We start from the raw sequence: 21,946 nt of genomic DNA, 5'->3' as shown, positions 1-21,946 counted from the left end.
ATATATATATATATATATATATATATATATATATATATATATATATATATATATATATATATATATATATATATATATATATATATATATATATATATATATATATATATATATATATATAGACCCCTCTGGTCTATGCATCCCTGCTTCTGCTTAATTATTTTTATCCAAGGTGGGGATAAAACGTCCCGCGAAGGTGCATGTCCACTCCTGATCTAAATCAAATTATTCGCGATATGTGCTTTAAAGTCGTTTGAATCAAATGATTCGCCATAGGCGCGTTGAAGTTGAACGTTCTGAATCAAATGATTCGCGATCCGATTGGATTTAAAGGAACACTCCACTTTTTTTGGAAATAGGCTCATTCTCCAACACCCCCCCCCCCCCACCCAGGGGCGGACTTTGCCATTAGGCAAAGGTAGGCGGTTGCCTTGGGCCCCGAGCTGCAAGGGGGCCCCCTCAAAAAAATTTGGTTGAGGTGATTTTTTTTTGTTTTTACTTTATGGCAAATATCAAAGATTTTCTAAAAAGTCATCAGAATACTATAGAATATATGTTATGGAAACTGGCGCCTCCCTCGAACACCACACTGTTGGACTATTCCATTATTTCACGTCGCATCTGCTGCAGAACTGCGGAAGTGATTGAAGAAATATTCTGTATTTCTTGCTACAGCGTACATTCTGTCACATACATTCTGGCGCCTCTGTCTCAATACTGTACAACGCAGCATACATCCACGTCAAATGATAACTCAGCGGCAGAGTTCCACTCACGCAGGGGCGTAATTTCCATTGAGGACGCACTTTTCAAAATCGCGTTTGTGTCCTCCTACTTTCAATTGGCTCTGTTAAAGTAATCTCTTGTATTATAACACGCTCAGCACCATCGAGAGTTTCGCACGATTGTTAAAACCAAAAATAAAACGTGCATGCACATTCAAAAGCAATTTTAATACCTCAAGTTTAGAGAGTGACTTCCCAATGCGCGCAAATTAAGCTACATAAAATATCTAGGCTGTTAGCCTATGTGAGCATATAATAAGATGATAATGTTGTCTATAGCTCTGTATCATGCTTGATAAATTCGTTCTCTATTTGCAATTTGAATATTAACAGAGTAGCCTACTTTGATTATCGCTGCATTTGTCAACACCACTAAGAACGAACTGTGTCGTTTATTTTTTGTCATTTCTACTGTAGATTGTTTAAAAATACAGTGGATGCCTCTAATTTAAATGGCTCTAATAGAGAAATTAACCAGCTTGTTCATGTACTCATGTTTACATTCCTTCTTGTTCCTTGCTTAAAGCCTAACATAAATATATTAAAGGCTTTAAAGGAACACTCCACTTTTTTTGGAAATAGGCTCATTCTCCAACTCCCCCCGAGTTAATAAGTTGATTTTTACCGTTTTTAAATCCATTCAGCCGTTCTCCTGTTCTGGCGATATCACTTTTAGCATAGCTTAGCATAGATCATTGAATCCTATTAGACCAATAGCATCACGTTCAAAAATGACGAACGAGTTTCCATATTTGTCCTATTTAAAACTTGACTCTTCTGTAGTTATATCGTGTACTAAGACCGGTGGAAATGCAAAGCTGCAAGTTTCTAGGCTGATAAGATTAGGAACTACACTTCCATTCCGGCGTAATAGTCAAGGAAGTTTGCTGCCGTAATATGGCCGAAGCAGGCGGAGTATTATCAGAAATGATTTCCCAGCTAGTTTAGCATTTGCACATGTGCTGCGTGGTATTACTGCTCCTGCTTCAGCCTTATTACGGCAGCAAACTTCCTTGACTATTACGCAGGAATGGGAGTGTAGTTCCTAATCTTATCAGCCTAGAAAATTGAAGCTTTGCATTTCCACCGGTCTTAGTACACGATATAACTACAGAAGAGTGAAGTTTTAAATAGGACAAATATCGAAACTCGTTGGTCATTTTTGAACGCGATGCTATTGGTCTAATAGGATTCAATGATCTATGCTAAGCTATGCTAAAAGTGATATCGCCAAAACAGGAGAACGGCTGAATGGATTTCAAAACGGTAAAACTCAACTTAATAACTCGGGGGGAGTTGGAGAATGAGCCTATTTCCAAAAAAAGTGGAGTGTTCCTTTAAGAATTATCCCATTTGCTTGTAAAACATCGACAATCAGAATCGGCCATGAATAATCAAGATCGGTGCATCGTGCATTACTAAAAACAAATTGGGTGCTCCTAAATTTTTTTTTTTTTTGGTGCTCCTAACTTTTTGAATGTGGGGGCACCAGTGCTACCAAGTAAAAAAGTAAATTTCAAGCCCTGTGCAGGTAACAGCACTTCCGTGTTCACTTTTGGCCATTTTACATTTATGTGTCCACATTGATCATTTACATGATTTATGGCGTGTGTTTCACGGTTTAGTAAAACAAGATAGAAGACTATAAACAATTTTTCCAATTTAGACAGCAGCAAACAGATCTAGTTAGGAGATTCTGCTTGGAAACCAAGGTAAATAGAACAAATGGCAACTCTTCCTTGTGAATAGATAATAAATATTATTGCACAGGTAATATATTATGAGAATACGATTTTACAGTTTTACAAGGAGGAACAAAATATGTAGAGGGCCCCATGTCTGTGTTTGCCTTGGGCCCCAAAATGGCTAAATCCGCCCCTGCCCCCACCCCCACCCCCGAGTTAATAAATTGAGTTTTACCGTTTTGAAATCCATTCAGCTGTTCTCCTGTTCTGGCGATATCACTTTTAGCATAGCTTAGCATAGATCATTGAATCATATTAGACCAATAGCATCACGTTCAAAAATGACCAACGAGTTTCGATATTTGTCCTATTTAAAACTTGACTCTTCTGTAGTTATATCGTGTACTAAGACCGGTGGAAATGCAAAGCTTCAATTTTCTAGGCTGATAAGATTAGGAACTACACTCCCATTCCGGCGTAATAGTCAAGGAAGTTTGCTGCCGTAATAAGGCTGAAGCAGGAGCAGTAATACCACGCAGCACATGTGCAAATGCTAGCTGGGAACTCATTTCTGATAATACTCCGCCTGCTGAAGGGGTTGCAGGCACTCCGTGCCTAACAACGCCCTTCAGCCGTGATTTATTCACGATACAGCAGCACGGCCTCTCGTACCTTATTGCTTAAATACAATAGGCTTTCAATTAGGGATGCACCGATACGAATCGGCCGATAATGCTTGCGCGTTTTGTCAGTAAAGCCGGTTCTGTAAACAGCGGTAAATGCCATCAGGTGCATGATTTCACGTTGAGCCATATATACTACACACAGCTGTTGTTTACCGACGAGCTGCGCAAATCAATGTTCATTATCAGTGTGAATGTGCGCAGTTCGTCAGTGAACAACGGCTGTGTGTAGTATATACGGCTCAACGTGAAATCACGCACCTGATGGCATTTACCGCTGATTACAGAACCGGCTTTACTGACAAAACCATTAAGCACTGGCAAGTGATCGGCCGATACGGATCGGTGCATCCCTACTTTCAATGAAGCAACTCAACATTCCTTCGTTACTAGTTCTAAAGTGACGTTTTGGAATTAGTAACGAGAAGCTTATGCTCAGCTGATCAACCGTCAAACTTTGATTTGAATTCATGGAGGAAGGAATAGTTCGCACAAAAGAGGTTTTTTAAAGACACCCCGTTGTTATTTTGTTTATGTATTTATTTATATATTAGGTGTTTGAAGAAGTCTTTTGTGCTCGCCAAGGCATATATTTATCAACATAATTACAATAAAACTGCAATATTGTGTATATTTAATTATTTATAGTATAGTATATTGTAATATTCAATTATATCAATATAGGATTAGATGTCATTTATTTTTAAGATGGCAAAGTTAAATTTTCAGCAGTCATTACTCCAGTTTAAAGTATCACACGATCCTTCAGAAATCATTCTAATATTCGGATTTGGTTCTTAACAAGTTTTTATTTTTATCAGTGTTGACAGCAGTTGTGCTGCTTATTGAAACCACAATTTTCAGAATTATTTGATAAATAGAAAGTTGTTCAAAATGAACACAATTTGTTTTTAAAAACCTATTTATTTTTACTTTTGATCAATTTAATGCATCCCTGCTGAATTTGGGTATTCAAGAAAAAAAAAAACTACGGTTGATGATACAAGGGGCAACTTTTTGAGCAATGTTGCCGTCAACGGGCAACCATGCAGGTGAGACACAAGGCCCATGACTGATCTAGTATCCAGATAGAAATTTTTCTCAATGGGAAAGTGCCCAAACAACATCGCTCAGCAGCATTTCTCAAAAAAAGTTTCCCCGTGTATAATCACCTTACTTCTAATGAAAATTGAAGCTGTGAAGTTTTGATCTGAGAGTTCCGAAATGACATCAAACAACCTACAAGAAACATTGAGCAAAACTGAGATTATTTTCATGTATGAGCACACTTGACAACATTTTGGGACCATGTATTTGTAGGGACATCTGTCTGTGATGTTGCCAAAAGCACAAAATCATGCAATCATTATTTGTATGTCCTTTGCACAGAATCTTACCACTAAAACAAGATTACTGACGCATATGTCTGTTATCTCTCAGGTGTGAGCAGGTGTTATGTGGTTCCCGCTGAAGAAAGGAAGCAGGATGCCGTTGTAGATGTCTTCCAGATATATTAGGCAGAAGTGTTAATGAGATAACATCTCAATCAGGTATCAAAACTACTTCTCAGTCTTTTCTCATACACTGCTGACTTAGTAAAACATTAATTTCAGGTTGCATTAAATTATATCTCTTTTCTGAGAAAACAACGTCTGTTGAAATTGCTTTTGAACATCAATAACATGAGAAGGAACATAAAATGATTCGCAAATGCTAATACATACAGGGAAAAGTTACTCTTAAAAGTAATACATTACAGTACATTGTTGCATTACTCCCTGAGAAAGTAACTACTTATTAAATCTGGACAGGGCTTGCTTCTTGTTTGTTTTTAACATAAAAAGTCCTATTTTGGCAAATGTAAAAGCCCTTTCACACCAAAAGCCTCAGGCTAAAGGAAAAGTTAATTCTTGTCGTTACAGTAGAATGCAGAAGAAGACAGTTCAACACTCTTCAGCAATAAAAAAGAAGAACAAATGTTAGTTTGTCTTGAATAATGTTTGCTTATTAGTATGGTTGGTTTGGATCATCAAAGGTCAGTAGCAAAGACACTGGTTAAAATGGGATTAAATACATAAAGTTTATGTATTATTTAACATATTTAATTATTGCAAGTTTTTGTCATATTCTGAGTTGCATTTAACATATTTTATTTATTTTAAAGAATACTGAATCTGTTTTATGTGAGTGAGATGAATTAATACATGTTCACATTTAGTCTAGAACTAAAATAACATCTTAAGGTTATTGCACACTGATTCTGAAATTTTATTCCAAAAATTTTGCATATTAAAAAATATATATGATCTCACATTGTATCAATTACGTTTACACTGAAGCTTTCATCCGTGATAAAAAAATGTGAGATCAGGTTCGATTTTCTGCTTTTTTGCATCCTTAGCAAGCATTTTGATAGGAAAGGATGGCAAATATGAAGAAGAAAAAGAAAAAGAAAACCACATATAAAAATTTCAGACTCATTGTGTGCAATGACCTTTACTCCTGATTTCTCTCAACATGGGGACAGGGGAGCTTTTCATTTATAAATGGGGGGAAAAAGTAACTCAGATAAAAATAAAAAATTTATTTTTTACTGATTACGTAACTCACTTTACTTGTAATGCCAACACAGTGCAAAATTATAAAAGCACCTCACTATAAATCGCATTCTATGACTCAATTCTTTGCTGAAACTATGAAAAGACCCAGAAGAAAACCGTAACAGTTCTCAACCATCTTTCTGTTCAAGTTCTGACTAATTTTATCTAAGAGCAATCTTAGAGTCAAGAAGCTCATGTGCTGCATGATAAAAGTGATAAACCATAGTCAAACCTACAAACTACATTTCAAAGGTGTGTGCATATGCATCTTTAATATTTCATTATCCAGTACATTCACACCATAAAAAGCTAGAATATTTATAGAAGATATTGATATCTGATCTGACTCTTAAAAATGACTAGTAATGGTATAATTGATTCTGTTCAGAACATACTTTCTGTACTTTCTTCATGAATTTTAGGACATTTACTGGACATCACGCCAAGCATGACCAGCTGAGTGATCAACACATAATGGCATGCATTTGTAGACAGTACTGGACAATGATTATATAACAGGCGACCAGGATACAGCAGCGGAATTACATTTACTTCTGCATTCTGACCTATCTGAGGTCATGTTCTGTGTTCTGTCAGGAAGCATAACTTAATTATTGACAGACAAGGAAGGATATTTGTCAGAAAGGGAGATAGAAAAGGAGTCAACCCAGAGCAGCTCAGATCCACCTGGACAGCCATTTCAGAGGGTTCTTAGAAATGAGGGGTCACATTTTTCTTTCTTCTTCATATTGTCTGTCTTTCTTCCCTTCCTATCTCTCTGTGCTTTTACCATTTTGTTAAAAACTGTCATGCCGATGCATATGCGGCTTGAGGTGTTGGCCTAAATCCTGCAGGTGCATAAAAGGTTTGTGCAGGGAGAGCCCCACCTGACTACCATAAGCACATAAACTCTGAGCACCTTACTTACCATACTATCAAAGTACCTTGAACATCTATGAACTTGATCAGGAACCAGCTTTATTAAATTGTATGTGCTCGAAATATCCATATTGAATATGAAAAACTTTTTCTGGGTGTTGCAACATGCTTAAATAGAGACAAGCATTATATGGTGTGTTAGAGAGAGAAAGACAGCAAGTGAAACCACACATTTCCAGCTAGTTGATCTCAGCTGGGTTTCCTGTCGCATACTTTGCCACTCTAGCAGAAGTGCAATACTTGTGTTCCTTCTCTCTAGTCTAAGTGCAGGCGTTACGCTACTTATAAAGACACAAGAGTGTAGAATTGGTTATTTAACACTTAACTAGAACAAAATCAACATAGGATATTGCATATTAGGCTATATACACACTAGTTAGATATTTGTTATATATCAAAATAATAGCTTTACATTCCTTTACATTCAATTGTAAGTTTTGGACAGTGACCATATTTTTTGTTTTCTGTTTAAATATCAACTAGATAATGTGGTTCCTACTGAAAGTCATTTAATGTTTCACACAGTGATAGAGAGTTCTGTAACTTTGCCTTTTTCAAGGGGCGGAGACAAAGGTTCCGCTCATTCTCGAGAGTGCATGGTGTGCCATGCAGAGCTTCGAGACTCGGTGACGCGGGTACGCGCATGCAGGTAGCGGATTAGCAGTTGAGTATTGGACAATTTGTGAGACGCTGAGGTGACAGTTCTGCTGCAGGTGGTTTGTCGTTTGTCTTCGTTGCCGGACAGTGAAACTAGCGAGACTACGGTAAAGTAATGTGATTTGCCTCTAGTTTTATTTGAAAGTTGCCACGACCAGAAATAGATGTGTGAAGTTTGACAGTTGCAACACTGCTTGAGCGCTGACACACAGATGCTCGTTTGAACTGTTCGCTTCTGGTCTTGAAGCTTTCTCATGGCACTGAACGGTTGGTTTAAAGACATGTGAAGCATCAGATAACTGCTTAATTGCATAAAATTAGTTTTGTAAACAAGTGTGCGCACGTATTGTATGAAATTAACATTAAATATTAATGCAGTGTACTGGAAACTCTAATACTTTTGGAAAATAGCTAAAATATATGATGTGAAATACAAAGTTTTTGCTCACTACTTAATCCCCATACTTCCAAGTGTGTTGTTTTATAGATTTGCTATTATTCTAGCAGTAAAATGAGCTACTGTTATGGAAAAAAAAAACTGTAACTTAATATTAAGGAATTAAAGAAGTGGGTCTGTCCAAACACACACATATATGTGATCCTAGACCACAAAACTAGTCAAAAGGGACATTTTTTTTAAATTGAGGTTTATACATAAATAAGCTTTCCGCTGATGTATGGTTTGTTAGGATAGGACAATATTTGTCCAAGATAAAACTATTTGAAAATCTGAGGGGGCAAAAAAATCGAAATATTGAGAAAATCACCTTTAAAGTTGTCCAAATGAAGTTCTTAGCAATGCATATTACTAATCTAAAATTAGGGTTTTGATATATTTGCGGTATGAGATTTACAAAGTATCTTAATTTATATATATTTATATAATTAATATCATGATGATTTTTGGTATAAAAAAAATGGTCATTTTGATCCATACAATGCATTGTTGGCTATTGCTACTTAATACTGGTTTTGTGATCCAGGGTCACATATATCATCCAAACAAGGGAATGTAGAACTCATATAGAATATATAGCCTACAAGGCCCTTTTCCGCTGCAGTTTTCCTATTTCTAACAATAAAAGCTCTTAAATTTACTTGTACATACTCTGTGTCCAGTTGTAAAACTGCGCAGTCCTTCCCAAAGCGTATTCGCAAAGTCTAAAAGCGCTGGGCCTTGGCATAATAGCACGTAACACAAAGAGATCATCTATCGAGGGAATGAGACTGAAGCTCAGTGTTTATTCATTAAACAACTTCCTCTGTCACAGCAGTCAAATCAGCTTTCAGTCTTTAAATGGCTTTTTTGTTTGGTCTTTCTTCCTTGTAATGCCTGCCTGTACTGTTCCAGTCATGTTTGCATGAACCCTGAGACCTGTATTTCAAGGTTAAGAACGAAAAAACAGGAGATAAGTTTCCAGCAGATAATGGCAAAATGCAGTGTTTTCATTTGCATTTGGGTTTATTTATACGTTAACATTGTTTTAGCCTTGTTATCTTGATATTACAGATGCTGTTTGACAGAGTATGCTAGGGAGTGCAGATCTGAATGGCAAATGAAGTGTGACAGGTTCAACAGTAGTACTGACAATCTAAAGGATTATTTAATCATTTAATTATATCAGCAAGAAACAGTGTGCAAATGTGAATTTCAGTGAGTCTCGGAATTTCTTAGTATTTGATTCATACCTCTTTTGCTTTAATGACAGCAGCATGAATTCAATAAACCTGATTATTAAATCTGAACATGATTTTAGAACAATCCAAAGAGAATCTTAAGCTTCAGTAGAAGCAAAAACTTTTGACCATTTGTACTTTTGTTAATTTGTTAATGTTTGTTACATTATTTTATTATTTTAAAGAGAGGTAAAAGCATATTTTAGTTCAAAAAATTATTGTCTCAAAATTTAGTACACTATAGATTAGTACACTATAGTACACTATACACTATTATCTTAAGAAGTACTAAATAATTTTTTGTAAATTAAGTATAAAATTACTGTGTGAAAACAGAGTAAGTATTATTTAAGTGCATTATGGAAGTGCACATTTTTTTTCCATTTGGGGTAGTTGGTGTTACACTGTCTTTGGTTCTATGCTGATTGCTGATTACATTACTCGACCACCGCTGCAGCACCTTCACTGTCATTTTGCATTTTTATAGAAATAAAAATAATTTACTGCAGTTGGAAAATGTAAGCTACAATTCTAAACTGAAAGAATCTGACAACAGGGTTATCAGGTCTATTTGACATAACTAGCCCAATTGCCAGTCAAGAACAACCTAAAATAGCACACTGACCATATCCCAAATATCAAAACTTATATACTTCATTTCCATATCTAAAATACACATTTTACAGTTGTGCACATTGATCATAAGCACAGCTCAAAGGCTTCCTACCAGTAGCCTTCACAAAACCTAATATCCAGCACTGTTTTATCATAGGTAGCATGCAAAATATTTAAATACAGGCATTTTATTGAAATTTAATTTCTGCAATATTTAAAAACCTTTAAATAACTGGTGGAAATCAACCCATGGCAACAGTTTAAAAGTAGACCAATTCTGTGGGTAAAAACGCGGACTTGGCAACCCTGCATCCAACACGAGCTGCTGGAGTTAATGTCATTGCACACATGGGTACAAAATTTTCGTACGAGATTTTTGCACGTTAATAAAAAAATACAGGTTATGTTAATCGAGTTTACACACTGCCTCTGAAACTTTCGTCCGTCATAAAAAAAATTTGGATCGTGTTTGATTTTCTGCATTTTTGCATCCATAACAAACATTTTGATAAGGATGGCGAATATAAGAAAACTAAAAAAACGCATACGAAAATCAGACTCAGTGTACAATGACCTTTAGATTTGACTGATCACAGGTCAAAAGTAAGGAGAGATGACAAATGCCAAAAATAGACTGGAGGATTTGCTGCAATCTTGTACTCACCGACAAATATCTGTTATAAGATGTGCTGCTCCCGCTACACAGAGTGTGCGTTATCGCAAAATTGAAAGTAAAAGTAAACACCGTGAACACTCATTTAAAAGCGATTTCTATACACTGCATATTGAATGTGCGAAAATTATATACAATATTAGAATATTTGCGAGTGCGCAGATAAGAAAAAAATATGGAGCTCAACTAAATGTCGCGCCAATTTTGTGATTGGCCTTTCAGTGTGGTGTTCGGGTGGGCCAAGCTTCTGATTGGGTGGGCCAGGCCCACCCTGGCCCCCCCGTGGAGCCGGGCCTGTTCCAATTATCATATGTGGCTGATTTTGCACTTTGTTTAATTTTAAAGTTGTGGTTTTTTGAACATGCATCATTTGGTCTCCTCTGTGCCCGTCTCCGGTACAACTGGAGCTCAGTTTAGGCAAAGATAACTGAGCACTGTGGAACTGACAGAGTACATTAACATGACTGACAGATCAGCTCTCACATCTAATCGCTGCTCATCTGAGAAATGGTTTTTCACAAGGCCAGAGGGGAGAGGAAGGGACAGACGACTTCAAATCCATGTCTCAGAGTGTGGCTCAGCGTAATCTAGAGGTGACAAATTGAAATAGATGACATTTCGGAGTAGGACACTGCAAACTAACACATGGATAGCCTAAAACAGCATGTTCAATATGAGCCCAAAAATATTACATGAGATATAACTGATTGAATTATGCTATGAAACAATTTTTTTTTTTTTTAATAAAAGTTTTGTTTCACTTTTATTTTTAACGTTTATTTGTGGAGTTTGACATGCTGAATACGAAACTCAAAAATAAACTCAAAACTCAAAATATGTTGACAATTTATGCATGCAAGCTTGTATAAATTGTCAACATATTTTGAGTTTTGAGTGTATTTTTGAGTTTTGTATTTAGCATACTGAGCAATACTGAGCTAACAACAGTTTAACATAAACAGTTACCAAAAAATTGTGTCATCCAGAACTTCAGAAGTGTACGTTGGATAATTTTTGTCTTTTATGACTAGACTTGTTCTGGAATGTTCCTGAAAAACAGAAATTTCTAGAATGTTCTCATCCTTAAAACGTATCCGTACTAAACGAGTGTTTCATAATTACGTTTTCAAATTTACCTGATCTAAATATTGACCAAAATATTGATGCGAAAATAAATAGTATGGTAATAATTAGTACCACAGCATTACAGAAGAACCATAAATATCATAGATAATCTAATTCAAGAGGCATGCGTTTCTTTAAAAGAATGCACTGTCTTTCATAAAAAAAATAAAATAAAATACATCAGCTTCATTATCTTTGGTACCGACACAGGGCTCAAACATCTTTGCCAATTATGAGACAATATCACATACAGCGATACAGTACTCTTCTAAATTATTTAAAGCAATAATAGCTTGAGAGAATAAACTTTCTCAATGCCTGTGTTTACTGGAAAGAAAGAGGGAGATGCCGCATAATGTTAGATGCAGATCATTATCATAAGCAGTTCTGTAGGGAAATAACCTTCATATTATGAGGAATCAAATTGTCCATCGTCTTTTGTCATAAAAGAGCTTTATGTACGGAATGAAAACGTAGCAAACATTTCTGTTTATAAAAGAGATGAATGCATGTCCATATTTACTCTTCAGTGATGCCTGGGTTGTTGATTTCATGTGTGAAATGGGTGTTTCTTAAAAGCACAGAAGTGAAAATGCACTGTTAAATTTCATAGATAAAGAGAAGAGTGGAAAATACTAATATGTATGTCACATCCCCGGACTTTCATGTTGGTTTCTCCCATTCTCCCCCGCAGTTCAGTGTGTGTTTGGTTCCTCCTTCATTGTCTCCACCTGGATGTTTAATCAGTCTGTGTATATAAGGTGTGTGCTTTCCCCTGTATTCTTGTCGGTCTTTTATGTTATATGGATGTCTTACCCTGCTGTTCCTGTGTCTGCTTGTATTCTGTTGGATTTATTAAATATTCTTCTTTTACTACGTCGTTGTTCGTGTGTTCCTGCCTACATCGTGACAATGTACCATTATGGGGTAAATATTTTAGGTGCAAATACAGTACTGTTTGGATTTTGTACATTACAGCTTTGTACAAAAAAACAGTCATATTTCATTTTTACTTACAAGACTTCAGTGAGCAAAAAAGTGTGATATATCCTTATGAAATTTTGGATAAAATGTCCCCTGCTGTTCACAGATGTCCATGTAGGAGTAATGTGTTTTGTGGTGATGTGTTTTAGGTCAGACAGATTGTATTTTATAGAAAACCCTGGATTTTTTAAAAAATGTTAAGATTTTCATAATGTGATCCATAAGAAGATTTAAGGTGTCTGTGTCTTACAGTCTTGCGTATGGTTGGTTTCTATGTAAGACCCATTTGTCCTTTTGATATCTTGGTACGTTATACAGTCAAACCAAAATGTATTCAGACACCTTCTATATTTCTCACATTATCAGTTTATTCACTATAGTTTATAAAATGGTAATAAAATATGACAAGAACTCGAGTTAAAATGTGTCAGAACCAAATCATCTTAATAATGCCAGATAACTGTGATAGAAAGGTGTTTTACAAAACATGGTCAAGTCAAAGTGTCAAATCAAATTTTTGGTCCCAAATTTGTATCAGTTTACTGGTAGTATGAAGATTTTTTGTGTATATGTCACAGTTTACTTTATTTTGCTATCCTCATTGACGTAAATGAACTATAGTGTTCTGCACGCAGTATTAAAAAAATATAAAAAATAATGGTGTCTGAATTTTTTTTAGGTTTGATTGTAGTTGTGTTGCTAAAAGGTGTCCCCCTTTGTTAAATAAAAAGCATTTTCTTAGAATAGTCCACCTTAAAATAACAGTTTAGTGAACCATTTAAAACAAAAGTCAGACTATTCACTCTGCAGCTCTTCATACTTTGAAAACGGATGAAGATCAGAGCTGAAAATGACAAAAAAGTCAATAAAAGTACCAGAACAATAGTCCATATTGCTTGTGAGAGAGCTGCAGCAGATTAGATGATTATTAGTGAAAAACGATTTTAATTTTGGCCCCACAAAGTAATTGTATGACCTAGATAGGAGGCTTCAAACATCACCCGTGAACCTTTGTTCAACTAAGCGTTAAAATTTTGTTTACTTCTGCAAAGTTCCTCTTATAAGGAGCCAAAGCCAGTTTTCTTTTTTTTTCCCACGTGTTTTGTACACTTGTACACCCACCATCTCAAATGGAGGATGGGCAAGGACATGCATCATACTGTAGTAATTAAATGTAATTTAATCTGCATTTCCTCTGCTGCTGTTTGTACAGCTCTCTTTTCTCCTGATCCTGATTACCAGCATCCCTTTCTTTCCTCTTCACTCTGAAAAGCCCAATTCAGAGGAGAACAGAGAGGGCCTTTAAACTTCTCAACCAATCTGGTTGAAAAGATCCTCTACCAACATGGTTAAAAACATTCTCTTAAAGAATAACTTCCATTTACCCATCGCAAAGATAACAGGGGAGTTTTGTGTTTAGGATAGAAAGACTTAAGGCATTAGCACTCTGCAAGAAAAGCTAAAGAAGATGAAAACCTGGGCGCATTCATATGGACTACATCTATGGTTTTCCATTTATTTTAGTTTGTTCATTTTCACCTTTTTCTGTCTTTTTTCTTTTTCTTTAGGTGGAGCTGTGATGGCCTCTTGAAACCAATTAACCAAGTGTCTCAACATCCTCAGATCACAGACAGTGTATTATAGTAAGATGTGACCTCTTCATTCACAATTATTAATTGGCCTACTTTGTTTAATTCTTTATTTTTTCACCCATTAAAACTTTTTGTGTGTGTGTGAGTGGTCAAACTTAAAACAGGAAAAGTGTTAAGTGGCCTTTTTTTTAACCAACTTGCTCCACTTTAATAAAGGCACACTTTTGCACTGCAATCTACTGTCAGTAGCCTGCTAACCACAGTTGCACGCTTTTGCTTAGCTAGAACATCAGCAGGTGTTTGACCTCTCTGGTCTTTCACAGGCCTGAGGTTAACACATTTACTCTTCATTTTCTTCATTTTATCACCCAGGTTTCTCAAAACTGTAACCTTTCTATATCTCTTCCCATTTTTGGCAGCTTGTAGACCCTCCCCTCCGTTCAACCTCTCAGTATTTCACCATGGAGGCCAGAGGAAAGTATGACTTCAATGGCACGGCAGAAGATGAGCTCAGCTTCCGGAAAGGAGACATTTTGAAGGTGAGTGATGGGGTCCTTGAATGCACAAATGCTTACTTTGCTTTGAGGGCTTTCAAACACCACTTGACCGCCACATGAAAAGCGCTACAGATGCTGGCAAAAAAACGGAAATTGAACAGAGGAAATGGTGAAAACATTTCTATCTAACCCATTCTCTCAGAGGGTTAGCATGGTAATGAACATGATAATGTTAATGTGTTTGGTCTTAGTGGAATAGTTCTGCTACGCTGCTACTTGCTATTGCCAATACTTCCACAACATACTGCTGTGAGCATGTAAGAAATACTGCTGCTGCACATATAACATATCGTCACCTTAGAATTATAAGGTTTTATCTGACATTTTTGTCAAAATTGAGTTATTCACATATTCTTATTCTTTGACAACTTATTTACATTATTTGATGTTTCTTTTGTAAGCTGTGTACATTTTGGGCCTTTTTTTTTTGAAAAACAAAAATGGTTCTATCTACAGAAGTCTATGGAATGCAAAAACTTTGAAGCTCAGTATCTCGAAAGAGCTCAAAATGCAGATAGAACCTTATAATTCTAAGGTGAAGATATGTGTGACCCTGAACCACAAAAACCATAAGATTCATAAGATTTATATGAATAAATAAGCTTTCAGTTGATGTATGGTTTGTTAGGATAGGCCAAGATAAAACTATTTGAAAATCTGGATTCTGAGGTTGCAAAAAATATTGAAAAAAATCGCCTTTAAATTTGTCCAAATTAAGTTCCTAGCAATGCATATTACTAATCAAAAATTAAGTTTTGATCTATTAACAGTAGGAAATATACAAAATATCTTCATGGAAAATTATCTTTATATCCTAATGATTTTTGGCATAACAGAAAAATCGATAATTTTGACTACTAATGACTGGTTTTGTGGTCCAGGGTCACCTATGAAATAACCCCCATACATAGCATACATGAAGTTACTCTGTAGCAGATCTATACAGGTGGAGCTGGGGAAGGTGAGGGGTTTCTGAAGTGCGCTGAAACTGCTACGGCAAGCACTAGCCTAATATTTGAATGTTGAGCAGCAAGCACATTGGCTGCTGATACAAAAAGAACCAATCAGCTGCACCATGTGATAGTCGTGTCATTAAGTCAGATTGAGTTAGACCTATCGGACTGTGCTATCTAGAGTTTCATGACAGAACTTTGAATGTATTTTGGTTTGATTGTAGTCCAGTTTGGAAACATCTCGGAAAGAAAAAAAATTACTTGGTGAACATGGGTTTATAAAATTCCTGGGATGCTCCATGACTGCTAAGAAAATGAAGCATTCAAGATCTCTTCATAAAGTTTGAAAGACTTTTAAACACTAATGTAGGTGCAAAGTTGGACCTATCAAGACAGACAGTGCATTTGTCATGCGAATTCGTCGCCTTAGAATTATAAGGTTTTATCTGACATTTTTGTGAAAATTGAGTTATTCACATATTCTTATTCTGTGAAAACTTATTTACATTATTTGATGTTTCTTTTGTAAGCTGTGTACATTTTGGGCCTTTTTTTAGAAAACAAAAATGGTTCTATATACAGAAGTCTATGGAACGCAAAAACTTTAAAGCTCAATATCTCAAAAGTGCTCAAAATGCAGATAGAACCTTATAATTCTAAGGTGACGAATTGTCCAATAATAATTTTGGCTTTAGCAGCCAGTGGGGTGAAAGACGAAACAAACTTTGAGTGCTGCTCTACCACGCTTGACTACAGCAGTTACGTTATCACTAGTGTCAAAGCATTGGGCAAAGATAATGTATCACGTGATACAACCTTTAATGTTTAATCCTTAAATAATTTGTATGGTTAGGAATGTAATAGTCGACCTAATTATTATGTATTTAAATATAATAAAATAATATTTAAAAAATAATAAACAACTGTTGACATTTTTTTAATTAAAAAAAATATTTTTAATAATACCTGATTTGTATGTATGTAAGGCCGTTTTTTGCTATTGAATAAAAAAATAAATTATAAAAATAAAAAGGTAATTGTGACTTTTTATCTCACAATTGCAAGTTTACATATAAACTCACAGTTCTGACTTTTTTCCTTAGAGTTGTGAGATATAAACTCACAATTACGAGTTATAAAGTCAGAATTGTAAGATATAAAATAAGAATTGCGAGATATAAACTCGCAATTCTGACTTTTTTCTCTGAATTGTAAGATATAAAATCGCAAATGCAAATTATAAAGTCCAGTTCTAAGGAGAAAAACAGACTGATATGTTCACAGAATTGTGAGTTTATATTACACAATTCTGACTTTTTTCTTGCAATTACGAGTTTATATCACGCAGTTGCGACTATATTTTTTAGAATTGCGAGATATAAAGTCACAGTTCTGACTTTATAACTCGCAATTGCGACTTTTTATCTCACAATGCTGACTTTTTTTTCTCAAACAGTTGTGATTTTATATCACGCTGACTTTATTTCTGTGAATTGCGAGTTTATATCTTGTAATTCTGACTGTATAACTTGCAGTTGTGAGTTTATATTTCACAAATCAGATTTATGAGATTAAAAGTAGCAATAAACGTTTTTATTTTTAATTCAGTTTCCATTTGAAAGTCATGCTTGCATATCATAAAATTTTTAAATTATAAGTTAAGTCTAATTATAAGTTCTAATTATGCATTTAAAAAGTCAAATTACAACATAAAAAGTCCTAATTATGACAAAAAGTCATTTTTTATTGTCATAATTGTGACTGAGCTGGCTAGTAACAATGGTTTTATGAACTTTTGATCTCATCTCATAATTTCAACTTTTTAAGTCATAACTGACTTTTTGTCTCATCATTTTGACTGATAATTTAAAATTTTTGTGTTTAAATTATGTTTTTGTCATAATTTATACCTTTTGTCAAAATTGTTTTTGTAATTTTTAAAATTTTCTCTGTCATAATTACATCTTTGTAATCTCATAATTATGATTTACCATTTGTTTGAGAACTTAAGAAATGAGCTTACACTCATTTTAACAAATATTATTCTAAACAGATCCTAGGATCTCAAGATGACTGGTTCAAGGCAGAGCTACACGGTCATGAGGGCTTCATACCCAAGAACTATGTTGACATGCAAGCGCCGAGGTGAGCTCATGCTTGTGGTATTAATAATTGTTTGTTTACCGCATGCAAAAACAACGTGAGCGTATAGTAGTTAATATTGTGCGCTATTGTAAATAGACAAAGAGAGAACGTGAAACAGAGAGAGTAAAAGACCTAAATAAGCACACAAGTGTATTTGCGTTCCCTCTATAGCTGGTTCAGAGAGAGCGCCAGTCGTAGCTCGGCTGAGGAGGCGCTCATGTCCCGAGAGGTGGGTGCTTTCTTGATCCGTGGGAGCCAGAGTTCCCCTGGAGACTTCTCCATCTCAGTCAGGTAACAAAAATGAGAGAATGGAATTAGTGGATTTACATTAGGATTGCAGATTTCGGGTTTGCCTGCATGTTTGTTTAAAGGCATAGTTTACCCAAAATGTAAAATTCTGTCATTATTCACAGACCATCATGTCCTTTGAAACCTGTATGACTTTGTTCGGTACAACATTATTGTCCAAATAATGGAAGTCAGTGTTTGGTTACCAGGATTCAAAATATACAAACAACAAATAATGAGATATGGTTACAGTTAGGCTAGTGTTAATATTTCAGCTGGCCTGTGAAGGTCACCCTTAAAATGCTGTGAATCTGTAATTGTCACATCAGTCTTTTTTAAGCCATGAGCTTGAAAGATCCTAATAGAATAAAACCTCACACCTGAGCCATCTAGGCCACACACACTGAATCTGGCCTATGGAAACAATCCATCAATAATGCATCAATAACATCCATCTTATTACAGCAGTCTGACAGTCCATTTGTTTCAGCCATCCTCTCATAAATCACCCATACAGTAGAGAGAGAGAGAATGAGCGAGGGTTCCCTCTAGTGCAGAAAGTAGGCTGTGCAGCTTTTGTTAATGGTACTTTATTAACAATTGCTGGTAATCAAACAGGAATAAGTTAGAAGCTTCTGTTAAATGACTGCATAGCTTTTTAAGAAGTGAGATACTTTTTTATATGTCTGTCTGTCACATGATACAGCAATAAGTGTGAACAGTTAGGTTTCATTTTCTCACATTTGTTTATATCTCTTACATCTGCTCACAGACACGAGTATGATGTACAGCATTTTAAAGTTATGAAGGATAAATCGTGCCAGTACTACCTGTGGACGGATAAGTTCCCTTCTCTAAACAAGCTTGTGGAGTTCTACAAGACCACCTCCATATCCAAGCAGAGGGAGATCTTCCTTAGAGACGGAAGTGGAAATGAGCCACGAGCACCTACACCTGTAAATAATCTTTACATTTGCTCTTAATCTTCTATCTTACTGTTTAAGCTTAAACTCATAACAGAACTCTTTGAAGACACACTTAATCATTCAACTTTCTTTTTACTGTCTTTGAACTCATTTATCTGCTGATTTCTCTTGTTTTTCAAGAGACAGCTGGCGTAAAAAGTAAGTTGTCAATGCACTAGGAGTCGATTCTTTCAAAAAATGGCTTTTAAATGTGGATAAAGCTGATAGTTTGTGTACAGGAGATGAATAATGTTAATAAAATCAATAAATGGTCCTCATTTTCAGATAAAAAGTCAACCAGAAGTTCGACCTTCCCCAGGTGGTGGTTATGGCGGTCCCCCAACCTCATCGCAACACCGCAACATGACAGATCAAACTCATAACCAGAAGGTATGAGTGTGTCAGCAGTCAAACGCAAGCCCATCTGTGCTTGCTTTTCAAACTGAAAACTGAATTATTAAAAAGCTTTCATTCATATTGAAGTACATTAGCCTCTGTTTCTCGAACTGTTCCTACAGTCTTGTGAAAAGTGATTATTAAAACACATTAAAAGTAATTCTTTTGAATATAAAATATTGCGTAAAATATAAAATATGTATTGTATGTACACTACTAAATGTTTTTGAACAGTAAGATTTTAAATGTTTTATAGAAGTCTCTTCTGCTCACCAAGCGTGCATTTATTTGATCCAACATACAGCAAAAACAAAAATTCTGAAATATTTTTGCTATTTCAAAATAACTTTTCTATTAGTATATATTTAAAAATGTAATTTATTCCTGTGATTTCAAAGCTGAATTTTTAGCATCATTACTCGAGTCACATACTACTTGAGAAATCATTTTAATATTATGATTATTATTATGTTGAAAAGTAGAATTTTTTTCAGGATTCTTTGAATAGAAAGTTCAGCACTTTGATCACAGGAATAAATTACATTTTAAAATATAGTCAAATAGAAAACAGTTATTTTAAATAGTAATTTACTAGTAATTTAATAGTTTTACTGTTTCGCTGTACTTTGGAGAGACTTCTTTAAAAAACATTACAAATCTTAATGTACAAAAACTTTTGACTGGTAGTGTAATTTTTAAATATTTATTACTTATTATTTTTTTATTATACATACATTTATTATAATTGTTTAGCAAGAAAAAGGAACTTATTGATAAATCAAACTGTGCTCTTTTCTCAGAGTAAGAGAGGAAGTGTTGAGGAGAAAGCTAACACTGTGGGACACCAAGGGAGGAACAGCCCAGCCCCTCGGCGAACCTCTGAAACTTTGCCTGCTCCGGTACGACACCACAAACTGTCATAAACTTCTTTTTCATGAGTGTCATATCATGAACTTCTTTTTTTAAATGGTGATGTGTGTAATATTTTGCAATATTAAAATACTCTAAATTTTGTTTAAACCCTGAGTTTTTGAGTGTGTCAGTAAGAAAACGTGTCTGATGCAATAGATGCAGCCAAAAACTATAGATATGCAGCATCTCTAATGATGGTAAATTTATTAGTTTTTTTTTTTTACAATAAAACTAAGCTGCATCTTCAATATACAGTAGTATTGTAAAATTACAATAAAATATATAACGATTCAGTTTACAGCACCTTCATAAATTGAATAAAAACAGAAAAAAGCAAAAACACACCGATGCACATTATTATTTATTACTTTTTAGATGATTAAAAAAAAACATTTTTTAATCATTTTTTATGTAGAAATGGTACATTAAGGTGCACGCTGCACCTTTAAATGACTATATTATTGGTTATTTATTTACCAATATTTATTGGTAGTAGTCTATCCATATCAAAAAGTTCTGAAGGATATTACCTTTTCCTATACTGACACTTTATTGTGTGTGTGTGTGTGTGTGTGTGTGTGTGTGTGTGTGTGTGTGTGTGTGTGTGTGTGTGTGTGTGTGTGTGTGTGTGTGTGTGTGTGTGTGTGTGTGTGTGTTTTAGAGGTCTGCCATACAGGTGAAGGCATTGTATGACTTCACAGCGGAGGAAGATGACGAGCTGGGCTTCAGTGCCAATGACATCATTGAAGTACTGGACCGTTCTGATGCGTCATGGTGGAAAGGTCGATTGCGCGGCAGGACTGGTCTTTTCCCTGCCAATTACATAGAACTGATCTGATGTCTTCTGATCGCTCAGAGGTGTGGATTTACTATACTAAGAGTCAAATCCATCATTCTCTTACCAAATGCCTGTCGATAATATATGGACTGGTTGATAATGTTCAAATTACTTTTATAAAACTGGCTGCAGAACTGTTAGAGAAGTGAGAAAAAGACTCATGAAGCACTTGTTGCTTCTCTTTTTCATATACATAACCATGTTCTTTTTGTAAATCTCACAAATATGGTACGAAGAAAGAACTATACCATTTTCCTTATGTGTCAAATTCTCCTAATGACTAGACATTTCCCTTGTATGAATTACTGAATTATACAGCACACAGCCCATACGATGACCCTTCAGTTCATGTTTGTATTTTAAAATCTTCAGTAGCACACACTAACACAAGCTACAGTGTTACAGTAAGCAGTGCTTTTATGTTACTGTACCAATTTTTGTATTAAAAATCTTAAGAGATGTTTTTGACAATTTGTCAAAATAGGGCCATGGCCCTGGCAGAAGAGGTATTATTATTGTTTTGTTATACAAGGTGGAAAATAAATACAGATGGCAAATATGATAATAACAGCGGTAAAGGACTTGAATAAACCTTTCTGCTTTTCAAATATAAGTCGAGTGGTATTTTCAAAGGGTTAGTTCAAACTAATTCTGTTATCATTTAATCACTGTCGTGTTGTTTCAAACCTGTAGGACTTCATTTCTGTTTTCCGTGTTCCACGGAGGAAATAAGGTTACAGGTAAATGGTCACAGAATATAAATAAATAAATGATTAAACTTTATTTTTTGTTTATTTATTATGATTATTATTAGTAATAGTAGTAGTAGTAGTAGTAGTAGTAGTATTTTTAGCTTTTTCTTGCAGGTAGTTGTATT

At 35.1% G+C, this 21,946-nt stretch overlaps 1 protein-coding gene across 1 annotated transcript; it reads left to right on the top strand.

The window, feature by feature from the left end:
- The first annotated feature begins 7,318 nt into the window (after positions 1-7,318).
- Positions 7,319-21,852, top strand: grap2a (GRB2 related adaptor protein 2a). Its single transcript, XM_073832578.1, has 9 exons — positions 7,319-7,456; positions 13,992-14,066; positions 14,435-14,554; positions 17,579-17,670; positions 17,842-17,961; positions 18,731-18,914; positions 19,209-19,313; positions 20,120-20,218; positions 20,893-21,852. The coding sequence occupies exons 3-9, from the start codon at positions 14,477-14,479 to the stop codon at positions 21,067-21,069; spliced, it is 855 nt and encodes a 284-aa protein (XP_073688679.1). The 5' UTR covers positions 7,319-7,456; positions 13,992-14,066; positions 14,435-14,476; the 3' UTR covers positions 21,070-21,852.
- Positions 21,853-21,946: the final 94 nt, after the last annotated feature.

Source organism: Garra rufa, chromosome 1, assembly GCF_049309525.1.
Source record: "Garra rufa chromosome 1, GarRuf1.0, whole genome shotgun sequence".
Lineage (NCBI taxonomy): Eukaryota > Metazoa > Chordata > Actinopteri > Cypriniformes > Cyprinidae > Garra > Garra rufa.
The sequence above is the reverse complement of the archived record's forward strand: the minus strand, read 5'-3'. Positions and strand labels throughout refer to the sequence as shown.

Coding starts and splice junctions, on each gene's coding strand:
- grap2a (XM_073832578.1), top strand. CDS start 14,477: ATGGAGGCCAGAGGAAAGTATGACTTCAATGGCACGGCAGAAGATGAG. Junction 14,555..17,578: donor GGAAAGGAGACATTTTGAAG/GTGAGTGATGGG, acceptor TATTCTAAACAG/ATCCTAGGATCTCAAGATGA. Junction 17,962..18,730: donor GACTTCTCCATCTCAGTCAG/GTAACAAAAATG, acceptor ATCTGCTCACAG/ACACGAGTATGATGTACAGC.